The 12,162-nt window shown below is 49.9% G+C and overlaps 1 protein-coding gene across 1 annotated transcript in view; it reads left to right on the forward strand.

Annotated features, from left to right (window-relative positions):
- EXOC4 (exocyst complex component 4) overlaps positions 1-12,162 on the forward strand; it is a 113,240-nt gene that overhangs the window by 11,916 nt on the left and 89,162 nt on the right. Inside the window, exons 5-7 of the mRNA XM_032954491.2 lie at positions 156-250; positions 4,908-5,157; positions 6,243-6,420. Coding sequence (XP_032810382.1) covers positions 156-250; positions 4,908-5,157; positions 6,243-6,420 — 523 coding nt within the window. The remainder of the gene's footprint in view (positions 1-155; positions 251-4,907; positions 5,158-6,242; positions 6,421-12,162) is intronic.

Here is a 12,162-nt window from a genome sequence, read left to right on the forward strand (position 1 = left end):
AAGGTGACAGTACTCTATGAACATTTCATTAGTATTATTTAGCACACAGGGGGCTCGTTGATGAGTTTGTGGCACGGGTATTAATTTGTGCTCGATGCACAAGTCACCTTGAGTGGTGTTGCCTCTGATGACTCTGCCAATGCCGCCACCCTCAGGTCTCTGGGCAAGGAGACCGGGACGCCCCACCAGCACACAGATGTCACAAGCCCCCCCGCGCCGAGGAAGGCCCCAGACTCTGCCTCTTCGCACGGTAGGGGGCCAGGCGTGGCGATCTAACCCCCCCCCCCCATCCCCTGTTACATCCGCGCACCCTGCCGGGGCCCCACCGGTGCGCGGTTGAGAGCGATGGCATCAGCCGGCCTCGTACGCAGTGCCCGCATCTTCTGCTGGCCGCCCCGAGGAGACAGATGGGCCCAGCAGTGCTCGCTGGCAATGTTAGGGTGAGCATGTGTATTAACACGAACAAAGATGCACCACTCGGCCTTACAGGGTGTAAGAGTAAATGTAAGTGACGTCATTACCCTGCTTGTGCCAGGCTAGGTCCACTGCATGTAGGTGTTGCAGTCTTGCTGGCAGGAGGTCACGGGACAGGCCCAGCGGGTGTTACGTGTTAACAGACACATGTACACACAAAGACAAAGTCACCCCATATAGTCCACACAGACTGTAGGGGTAAGTATTAGTGAGCAGCTGTTAAGGCCCACATGGTGCACGTGGAGGTTTTGTAGCGAGTATCACACACGGCAGCCTTTGTCTCCCCAGAGCTGATGCTTATCCACTGCTCCAGGTACTCGTCTAAGTGGGAGTCCAGGACAGGTTTTGATATCGTGTGCCATTGGTGTTATTTATGCTGTCAACCCCAGGTTACAGGTATCTTGGCACAGTGAACTTAAGCACTGCACATGCATGCAGATACATACACACACAGCAGCAGGGCACATGGTAAATAAATCATCTGGTGAGGATAGAAGGGAAAATACAAACTAAAAACACAATCGGAATTCAAAACCGTAACTTGGAAAAATGAATTACGCGTATCATTACATACGGTGGATTTTTGGAAGTCAACAAGCATGCTCGTTAAAAAAATCAAATCACACTTACATCCATAATAACAATAATCATCGTCTTTGCAGAGCAAATATTATAATCACACATCATCGTTATTACAATCACTCACGAGTCATCATTAGCATCGTCATCATTACGCTAATAATAGTAATGATAATAATTGCGATCCTACACGCTAACAATCCAACTAATCATAACAGCCGTCAAAATAAGTGGCCCCCTTTTATTTTCGCTGGCTGTGCAGAGCGAACTCGTGAGTGTGTGCGGCTCGGCGGCTCCCCAGCGGGCTCTTGCCAAGAGCTTACAGCGCTCCCTCCATTACCCCGTGAAAAATGATTAGCTCGCCTTGCATTTAAAAACCCATTTAGCCGCATTTCGCCCGCCGCACCGTAATGGACTGCTTCGGCATCCATAAATTTAACCCCCTCCCACCGGCCCCCCGCTCCCGCAGAGCTCCCGTGCTGCCAGGACAGCACGGTGCAGGTTCCGAGTCGCTCCGCTCTCTCTCTCTCCGCTGCTGGGGGCGCGAAGGCTCCCGCCATTAGTCCCGCGCGTGAAGTGTGCGCGTTGATATTTATGCGCGCGCGCGTGCGCTCGTGTGCACTGTACGGCGCGGAGGTGCGCCTGAGGGCGCGCGGCGAATTTAGCGTCGGTCTTCGTTCGGGGGAGCGTCTGGCCACGTGGCTCAGTGGCAGAGTGAGCGCCTTGCAATGGAAAGGTTGCGAGTTCAAATCCTGGTCGGGGGTTGATGCGGTCCATCATCAATCCTCCGAGGTTGATGAAATGCTTGTTGAATGTGTTAACTCTTTTTTCTCCTTACTTTGTGGTTGTCCTCTAGATAGACCCATCCTTGCCCGAGCTTTGTGGAATTTCTGTCAGCGGCTCAGGGCTGTAAACAGATGAGCACTGCCTCAATACTCATTTTGTACAGGAAATTACTTCGACTTTGTTTTCACTTCAGTGGAGGGGTTGTAACATCGGTGCACTCATGTGCGTGCAGTAAATCGTCCTTTGTATTTTAACCCTCTTCGTTCCGGGCCTGTATGACCCAGGTCTCCCCGGTTAAATACCCATGTGTTGTCTCAGTGGCTTTTCATTCCTGGCTTTAATGATGGACCTGGCATTCTTTGATTCATATTGATTTTTAAGTTTGCAACGTGTGCATTGAATCGCGTGTGTAATAATGGCTTTGTTTAGATTTGTATAGTCTATGTAATGGGTTGGAGGTGCTACACTTCATTGTAAATATAAAACAAATCTAATTGATTCTTGAATAGAATTGCGAGCCTGCAAGTAATGGTGGGTGGGGGTGGTGAATTATCGCACCCAAAGTGTACAGGTAAATATATTGAGTTTACGAGTGAATATATCTGCAGTGTATGATGTGAAATAAATAAACATATTGATTTACAGACCTTCGCCAATGCACTGCTGATTGAAGGGCTCCCCCACACTGCGGGGGTGGTAGGGGGTTTATTTTTACCATACTTCACCATGCTGGTCAGTGCCGGTTGGTGAAGGGTGTACCCGGCACCGGTTGAGGTATCACTCGCCACTGACGATAGCCTTGGCTAGGAATCAAACTCAAGTCGCCAGGTTCTTGAAACAGTGCTCTGTATATATCCACTGTATGTGTATACATGAGATATACACCGAGCACTGCGCTGTGTTTTTATTGTTGCCACATCAGAAACCGTGCACATTTGATTTGAGTAAAATAATAACCTCTCTAGCTGATGCGCACACGTGGCAACCAGTCAATATCAACGGTAGAACGCGCAAACGCTTGTCAAAGGCATAAATGCGCGTGCCACGTAGATAAACACGCTATAAGAAATCTGCGGCTCCGGTTGAGGGTCAGGCGGGGGCCAAATAGCTGCAAATTTTTGGGCTCCGGGGAGACGGGCCCACAAGCTGATGGCACACTTAAACGGTCGCCAGGCCCCCGGCATTACAGAGTCCCGTCACGCGGCCGGGGCGGCACAGAACGAACGAGGACGCGGCGAGATATTTCACCTGCCGTCTGGAAGTAAATGCCAGCATGATTTGCAGCGTTCGGTCACGGCTAAATTGAGACCACATTACAAAAACGTCGCCGCGGTCGGCGGTGTGTATTTTGCAGGATGACGGGTTTATGCCTCTCCACCGCACCACCCACCCCCGTCCCTCCCAGGCAGCGCGGGCAGCTCGCCGCTCGTTATTGTTATGAGTTTTCGCGTGCCGTTTCACGCGCCGCCGCACGGCGGATTTTCCAGGGCGTCGGAAGCGACGGGTTTGAGCCGGCTAAACCCACACGGCCAAATAGCAGCGGGGTTTTTTCTTTGGGCGAGGGAACGGGAAGGCATTAGCGTGATGTGTTGGCAGTTTCCCCGGCGCACAAAACCAACATTTACATTTAAAGCCAAGTGCATGCACAGTACTGAGCCAACAGCTGTGCACGCAGCTTTGTTATTGGCCGGGACATTTACACAGTGCAGGCTGCACATATTACACACAAATAACAGTTGTTAAGTGTGTATGTGTACTTGCGAAAAGTAATGTGGGTCCCTTAAAAAGGCCTATGTGTGTGTACAATAATACTATGCTCAGAAATCACTGGGTTGTGGCTGCTGCGCTTGCTGTTTCTGCCGCTGTGCTGTGGGTGCGTAGTAGCACGCATGCCGCGTCGCTTGGTGTTCTATGACAAACAGTCGGAGCAAAGAGTGTAAACAGTCCTGGCATTTTTCGGGTCACATTTTCGTGTTTCTAACAAAGTCGGCGTGAATCCCAACGTAAGCTGTGCAGCGATCAGTTTAAAAAAACAAAAAACAATTCTTTGAATCAGGATTGAAGAGGAATCATGCGTGTTGATTTTTACTTATTAATGAAGTACATGTCGGTGAAGATGCGTCACTCATTATTACACGTATTTGAACAGACAAAGACCATTAAATGTTACATGTAAACGAGCATAATTAGAAATGCGTTGCATGCATACGGGCTGGTTCGCCGTAAATCCTCGATCAGGCGCTCCCCCCGCTTGGGCCAGAGCCGTTGGTGGTGAGAACTGCGGTCATTTAGATGCTCCTGCAATGTTAGTATATCTGGCATTCTTTATACATTGGTGGTAATGTTTTCACTGGGGTAATATTTACTACTCAACCAGGGTTTGGCAGATGCAGTCCAACATTTTATGTTATTTTATTTATTCATCCCAATCGTGCTATCGGCGTCATGTTATCAAGAGACGAAGAATCCAATTGTATCTCTCGCAGAGCAGTGCGTAAACCCTTTGTGTTAGAAAACGGCCCACCTCTGGCCTACATAGTATTGGGCATAGTAATATTCATCGCATGACGGTCAAACTGATGTTTTAAAATTATCAGGTCTGGAATTTAACCACGTGATGTTATTGTTTTCTCTTGGTGAAGTCGTCAACTCACTGTTTTAGGACCCAGTTTAGTCACGATCTCTGCAGTGTCAGCTCGGCCTTCTGACATCTGAACAACCTTGGATTTGTACTCCAGAGGTCACTGGTTCGGTTCAATCTCCCGGTACGGTAGCGGAAACAATGGGAAAGTTTCTCAAATCATCCCACCTCCGGTCCAAAACAAAATAAGGTCCGAATTCGAAATTGCTCTTTAAAATTAGTTAATTGGAATAACCAATAGCAATATTGCCCCCCAACTGATGCCCATGTTGCATCACCTTGTACGGCACAGAGACATCTGGCATTGGGGGGGAGGGCGGGGGTGGGTCACCTAAGCTACAGAAACATAAACACGAGAGTTTGGCATTGGAATAAATGTAAATGCCTTAATTTTCGAATTTACCCTAACATCTGGTGGCGGCGGCAGGCAAGGAGGTGGGCGTGGAGATGGTGACGGAAAACCCAGAGGAGCGTGACCCCGAGGAGGACAGCGCCCGCTTCATGGCGGTGTTGGTGGCGGCCCTGGCCAAGCTCGGAAAAATCCCCGACGCCATCAAGGCCATAAAGGAGCGCTTTGAGCGCGAGCTGCAGGCCATCGTGCGCCGCTCCACCACGCAGGTGGCCGACTCGGCCTACCAGCGCGGAGAGAGCGCCGCCCCGCGCGACGCACAGCCCGGGTGAGGCCGCGCAGACTAAACACACTCGTACATACACGTCCCAACCCCTGTGACAATTGCACACTCGTAACGTCACTGTCGTGTCCCTTGACCAGGGAAAACATTTTTTCACCCAGCACATAACATCCAGTATAACTCTAGCTATGGGCTGTGGATTATAGTCACGTGCCAGCTGCTCCAGTCTTCTGTCAGCGACTCGGAAAATATGCAGTGGGAAGTTAAGCCCTGGACATTGCGCGCCGGTTGTTTGTGTTGTTGGTGCACAGCTGTACCTCACCGATGATTCCCACTGGGTTCACACACACACACGCGTGTATCGCAGGCAGCGCTACAGTTACGTCAGGCATTCAATGCATTAAAAAAAAGATTCTCGCGTCGCGTTGAATGTTTAAACTTAATGCTTAATATTACGCGTGGCAATTTTGCCGCACAGAATTGCCACGCGGTCAATAAAGCTAATCAGAATAGCTGTTGTCCTTTTTATTGTAAGTTTTTGTACAGTGTTTCAAAGCAGTATTGCAGTGAAAATGGGAGCCTTCGGCACCGTGGCTCAGCGGAAGAGCCAGCAGCTCGTAATCGGACGGTTGCGAGTTCAAATCCTGGTTGGGGGTTGACTCAGCCCATCATCCCTCCATTGTTACTAAAAATAGTATATCCTTGGAGGGAAGTCAACAGTGTTTGTTTTATGGGTAGACTCACCCCTACCAATGTATTGTGGAATTTACACCACTCATGGCTTTAAATAGGGGATGTGCTCATTTGGGCTTGAAATTACTTTTCCCTTTATCGAAGTTACTCATGGATTCAACATCATGTTGCATTTTACCTCCTGAAAAGGCTCAGAAGGCACATGCTTCTTGTTTCACTCCAGAACTTGTGCCATGAACAAGTCGCGACGCATTCAGATAACGCGGTGGCGCTGTGCTTGACGACCCCCTGCCCTTGGCCCTGCTTGGCCTCCGAGCCACATTCAGGCATCTTGTGGTTTAGTTCTGGCTCGGCCTGCCAAATAGCCCCAGTGTAAAACCGCTCGTTCCATGGAAGGGATGTCTGGTCAATAACGTCGCTCCTACTCCTTCCTGCAGGCTGCTGTTGGAGCTGATGGAGCTGCTGTTTGACAAATTCCGCTGCGTGGCCGATGCACACAGTGTGGTGCTCGCGCATCTCAAGCAGGCGGTAGGGCCGGGCGGGGCCGGGCGTGCCGGCGACGTGAAGCTCTACGACATGGCCGACGTCTGGGCCAAAATCCAGGCCGTGCTGCAGGTAAATGCACCATGAAATTGGGAGCAGTGGCGGGCGTGCGGGCTCGTACGCACGTACGCGCGCGTACTCGAGCACGCGCGTATAGACATGGTTGCGTGCGTGCCTGCACGCACGCACACTCGTGTTAAGGAGGGCCCATCAATTTCGGCAGAGGTGATGGTCAAGAACACGAATTTCCAACCAAAGTTTTTTCGGCACGCAGGAGCGTGTGCATGCTTACGTGCCAAAGCTTGTCATGCCAACGAGCGTGTTGCAGCATGTTCGCGCGACGTCTCGTCTCGACAACGCACCCATGCATTTATTTTTTTGTGCCTTCACCAAGCGGAACATTGGGTGCATTTGCGTTCGCTTGTACATACATGGCTCGGCTCCGTAGCAATGCACGCATGGAATGCCTGGCAAAATGCACAACTTAACCGCGTGCCGTCGCAGAGATACATGTCGCCATCAATCATGGGACAACGGAAACTAAATGACTCAGCAGTACAAGCTGGAAGCAGAAAATAAATAAATATGAGCCGCTTAATTAACTTGTTTTGCGTGGGCTTGTGTTTATTAATAACAAGGAAGAAATGCATTTTGAGCACCGCTGCCTTGGGGAGCTCAATTTGTCGGTAGGATAAACTTGACGGAGCGGAGCAACGGATCGACATGCCGGCGATGTACAAACACGACGCGGTGCCCGACAGCGGTGACGAGCGTCGTGCGTGAGCCGTACCGACGGGGTAATCTTGTTACAAAGCCACGAGCGGACTCGCATGTGCGCCCGCTTGTTTACGCGAGCGAGAGCAACGCCGCCGCATATTGGTTGCGCCGCTGCGCGATGCCCCCGTCGTAACCACCCAAATACTTTGGGCGCCCCCCCGACTCCCTTCTGTGTCACGGGCGAGGGAGCGACGCCGTCAAGGATGTTTTGAATAAGATGCTTTTTCTCCGTCTGCGGAACGTAACGAGACAAAGTGCGGCGGGAAACATTTTTTAGCGCGACGCATGCGAGCGTGCCGCCGGATTCATTTTTCTTGCAGATCATCTGTCACCGCGAACGGGGGCGGCAGGGGCGGTTGTGGCGGCGGCGGTGGGGGGCGTCCATCCGTGGAGATAAATGACGTCGTGCACCAACAGCTGATAGCAATCAAACCCAATAATGTGCCTGGAGCCCTCGTGATCCGTTCCAACATAATAATTTGACAAATGTTTTCGCGCAAGATTTTACAAGATGAATCAGCCCTGCCCTCCCAGCCTTAGCATATACATTTATCTTTTTTTTACTCTCCCTCCGCTCTCTCTCGTGGTTCCACTCTCTCGTCCGCCCGCTCTCACTTTTACTCGCGCACTCTCTCCCTCTCGTGCCGTCATGCATATTGCAATTTGTGGTTGTGGCTTTCTTTACACGATGGGGAGGGGGGTAGAGTGCCTGGAGTGTAAAATGGGAAGTGAAAAAGGTTTAACATTAAAAATGGATAGAAAGAGCCATCGCAGCCTCAGGCAGCAACCACAGTTCTCGTTGGCAGCCATTGGCTCTTAGCCGCAGTAATCGTGATATGCTCCAACTCTTAAATATTAAGCTTAACAAATAGGCTCCACTTACAATGGAATGATCAGCCTTCAGTACAGAAGCCGGAGTCCCTACCCACCACCCCCCTACCGGTTTCGCCACTCCATCACGTAATGTTCCCTTTGTCCATGCTGCAGATTTTCTCGTCTAAATACGTCTCCCAGCACATTGATTCATCTCGGCAAAGACGTTGTTTGTGGCGGTGTTTGGAATCAGCAGGTGGTGCATGGGACAATCTTTATTTATCCACGGGCAGGTTTACGTGGAATTTGTCGGAAGCTTGTGTGCGGCACGCGCATGCATATTTAACCCAACTGCCGGCTACATCATCATTCTTCTTTGTGTTGTATTAATAACATTGACCTTTGCCCAGGAAAGCCTCACTTTGTCACAAGAAGTTTTACTGTTATTGTCACCGAAATGAAGACTTTTCCACGAAGGCCACGCACTGGGATGTTTGGCCAGTCCCATAAATGAGAGTTTTGATTAGTCGCCTTGTATTATCGCTAACCTCACAAACCTTCATCAGCGCTGTTTTGTTCATCTGGTGTTTTGGCCTTTGGGCCTGTGCTCAGCAACTGTTATATAAAAAAAGCCTATATACCTGTCACGCCTTCTTATCTTCCCATGATAAATATACATTTTGGAGAAACATTCGTGAATATTCATTTGTGTCAGAGAACAGAGCTTGTTAATACTAATTAAGCTTGTGCCAGTGTTGAACTGCATGGCCCTGCGAGTCGGCTCGTAATCGTGTCACCTCTTCGCACCGTGCCCCTGTGCCGAGAGGCAGGCACGCCGCGACGTCTGCAGATAATTAATTGGCGCGGTGTCACTCTGTGTGCCGCCGGCCTTGGCGGCGTTTGTGGCTCCGCTGTCAGTGCCAGATATTCTTCGAGGCGGAACACCTTCCCCGTCTCGCACATTCATGGAGGGGGCAAGTCGACAGAGGGAAACTTGGAGATCGCTATTTATCCGTCCATCCGACGGTCGTTGTTATTCATACGTGCTGGAGTCGAACGAGGTCCGTCAAGTGGCGGTCCCTGGGCTACATGTGGCCCTTGAAAGGCCTCAGGTGTGGCCTCCCGAGCTATGGCCCGCCGAGAGATATTGCTCGCAGAGGCATGGAGAGCTATGGATTAGTGAGATGGAAAAGAGACAAAGCAAGATACAGACATGAGAGCTGTAGGAAAGAGATAAAGATTATTGACATGAAAAAGATAAATAATTGAGATAAGAGAGCTGCAGACAAGAGATAATGATTTGTGATATGAAGGAGAGATGAACAATGGATAGAGATAAGAGAGCTGCAGACAAGATATGATGATTAGTGAGATGAAAGTGAGATAAACCCGATAAGAGATGAGATACCTGGAGGCATGCAGTACAGATTAGTGGTCAGGTATATACAGTGAGGGAAAAAAGTACTTGAACCCCTGATGATTTTGTACGTATGGCCACTGACAAAGAAATGATCAGTCTATAATTTTAATGGAAGGTTTATTTGAACAGTGAGAGACAGAATAACAACAACAAAATCCAGAAAAACGCATGTTATAAATTGATTTGCATTTTAATGAGGGAAATAATATTTGACCCCTCTGCATACCATGACTTAGTACTTGGTGGCAAAACCCTTGTTGGCAATCACAGAGGTCAGACGTTTCTTGTAGTTGGCCACCAGGTTTGCACACATCTCAGGAGGGATTTTGTCCCACTCCTCTTTGCAGATCTTCTCCAAGTCATTAAGGTTTCGAGGCTGACGTTTGGCAACTCGAACCTTCAGCTCCCTCCACAGATTTTCTATGGGATTAATGTCTGGAGACTGGCTAGGCCACTCCAGGACCTTAATGTGCTTCTTCTTGAGCCACTCCTTTGTTGCCTTGGCCGTGTGTTTTGGGTCATTGTCATGCTGGAATACCCATCCACGACCCATTTTCAATGCCCTGGCTGAGGGAAGGAGGTTCTCACCGAAGATTTGACGGTACATGGCCCCGTCCATCGTCCCTTTGATGCGGTGAAGTTGTCCTGTCCCCTTAGCAGAAAAAACACCCCCAAAGCATAATGTTTCCACCTCCATGTTTGACGGTGGGGATGGTGTTCTTGGGGTCATAGGCAGCATTCCTCCTCCTCCAAACACGGCGAGTTGAGTTGATGCCAAAGAGCTCCATTTTGGCCTCATCTGACCACAACACTTTCACCCAGTTGTCCTCTGAATCATTCAGATGTTCATTGGCAAACTTCAGACGGGCATGTATATGTGCTTTCTTGAGCAGGGGGACCTTGTGGGCGCTGCAGGATTTCAGTCCTTCACGGCGTAGTGTTACCAATTGTTTTCTTGGTGACTATGGTCCCAGCTGCCTTGAGATCATTGACAAGATCCTCCCGTGTAGTTCTGGGCTGATTCCTCACCGTTCTCATGATCATTGCAACTCCACGAGGTGAGATCTTGCATGGAGCCCCAGGCCGAGGGAGATTGACAGTTATTTTGTGTTTCTTCCATTTGCGAATAATTGCACCAACTGTTGTCACCTTCTCACCAAGCTGCTTGGCAATGGTCTTGTAGCCCATTCCAGCCTTGTGTAGGTCTACAATCTTGTCCCTGACATCCTTGGAGAGCTCTTTGGTCTTTGCCATGGTGGAGAGTTTGGAATCTGATTTATAGACTGATCATTTCTTTGTCAGTGGGCAAACGTACAAAATCAGCAGGGGATCAAATACTTTTTCCCTCCCTGTACATCACGACACCATGTGATGCCACGTGGCCGCCAGCACACGACAATGTTATTATGTGGCCAGCCGGAACGTGGTTGAAGAACCCTCCAACGTTCCAGTGTCTTGCATTTTAGAGTGGGCCACTGTTTTGAGTTGTCGTCTACCGCGTGTCAGCTTCGTAGCCAAGTTAAAGTGCTCACAGAAATGAATATGTTGCACTATATTTTGTGCGCGGTTGCATTTAATTTTGCTCACTCTGTGTTAGCCGCTGAGGTCATGACGGCTTAATTTATTTTTTTATTCCTGTTGCTCTATGCCCCCTGTAGCGTTCCCGTTCTGCTGTAATGTGGACTGATGCCTACTTTGTTGACGGCGATATTGGCACGTAAAATAAAGATTGATTGATTATTGAACATGTGTTCCTACAGTAGACGTAATGAACCCCCATTGGGTCTCATTCAGATAAATAAGGGACGCGGATCAGAAAGCCTGACACTCGCTGGAGTACGATCGGGTGCAGGAGATCGGCGTGTGAGATGGCAGAGAGATGCGGCAGAGTGAGGGTTTGTGTCTGTGACACCTCCTGACCTTATTTGATCACTTTGTTGTTGTATTTTCAACGTCGTGTCAAAATACGCAGAAGCGTCCGTAACTCCCGCGGAGGATTGGAACCATTTGTGACGGAGAACGGTCCGTGGAAGCATATGTCACAGAGCTATCTATGAGATCCCTTCAGGTGACTCTTGTTCCATGCATTAGGGAGCAGCACTTTTCCACCCGCTTTGGATGTTTGAATAATGTTCAGTCAAAGCAATATTTTAAATTTCAGAGCTGGTTTTTGCCCAAATTAAGTGGCAAACAAACGTAACTTCATGCGTTTTTGTTGTACGGTGATTGGTGACTGGGCTGAGACGAATTATTTCCACTTGAGAACCACAGTTAATCACAATGGGCTGAAAACTGGATTCGAACCCAGGTTGTCAGCGCTTCCAACTCGGCGTCTCTGACCTCTGAGCCATCCAGCCACCTCGGCCGCTCCTGATTCTCAGCCGGAGACCGGAGCCGGCTCCTTTGGAGCAAGCGGAGTTTTGCTGCGCCGCTCTTATCTCCGCGCGTCAATAGACGTGACGACGCGACGAGACGGACGCTCGTTTTCGTTTCCCGCCGAGGTTGATGGATTGTCCGAGCCAATCTAACGGACAGAGAGAAGAGGCCAAAAAAAAGGCAAAAAAACATGCCGGCGCTTGCTCCGGCGACGCGCGCGGCCGTGTTCTGGCTATCCTGCCCGATAGAGTATCGGCGCACGTGCACGTCAGGGCGACAGATAACCCGCGCGGGGCGGGGAAGCGGAGGAGAAGGCGCACAACCGCAATCGCCTCCCAGCTGCATCGCCGCGCCGCGGTCTCTCCGCTCCACCCAGTGGAAACGCTGGCTCCCGAAGCCGTCTGCTGGGCCGGGCTGGTGTAATCGAT

Source organism: Petromyzon marinus, chromosome 14, assembly GCF_048934315.1.
Source record: "Petromyzon marinus isolate PM22_M1 ecotype Great Lakes invasive population chromosome 14, UKy_Petmar_22M1.pri1.0, whole genome shotgun sequence".
Lineage (NCBI taxonomy): Eukaryota > Metazoa > Chordata > Hyperoartia > Petromyzontiformes > Petromyzontidae > Petromyzon > Petromyzon marinus.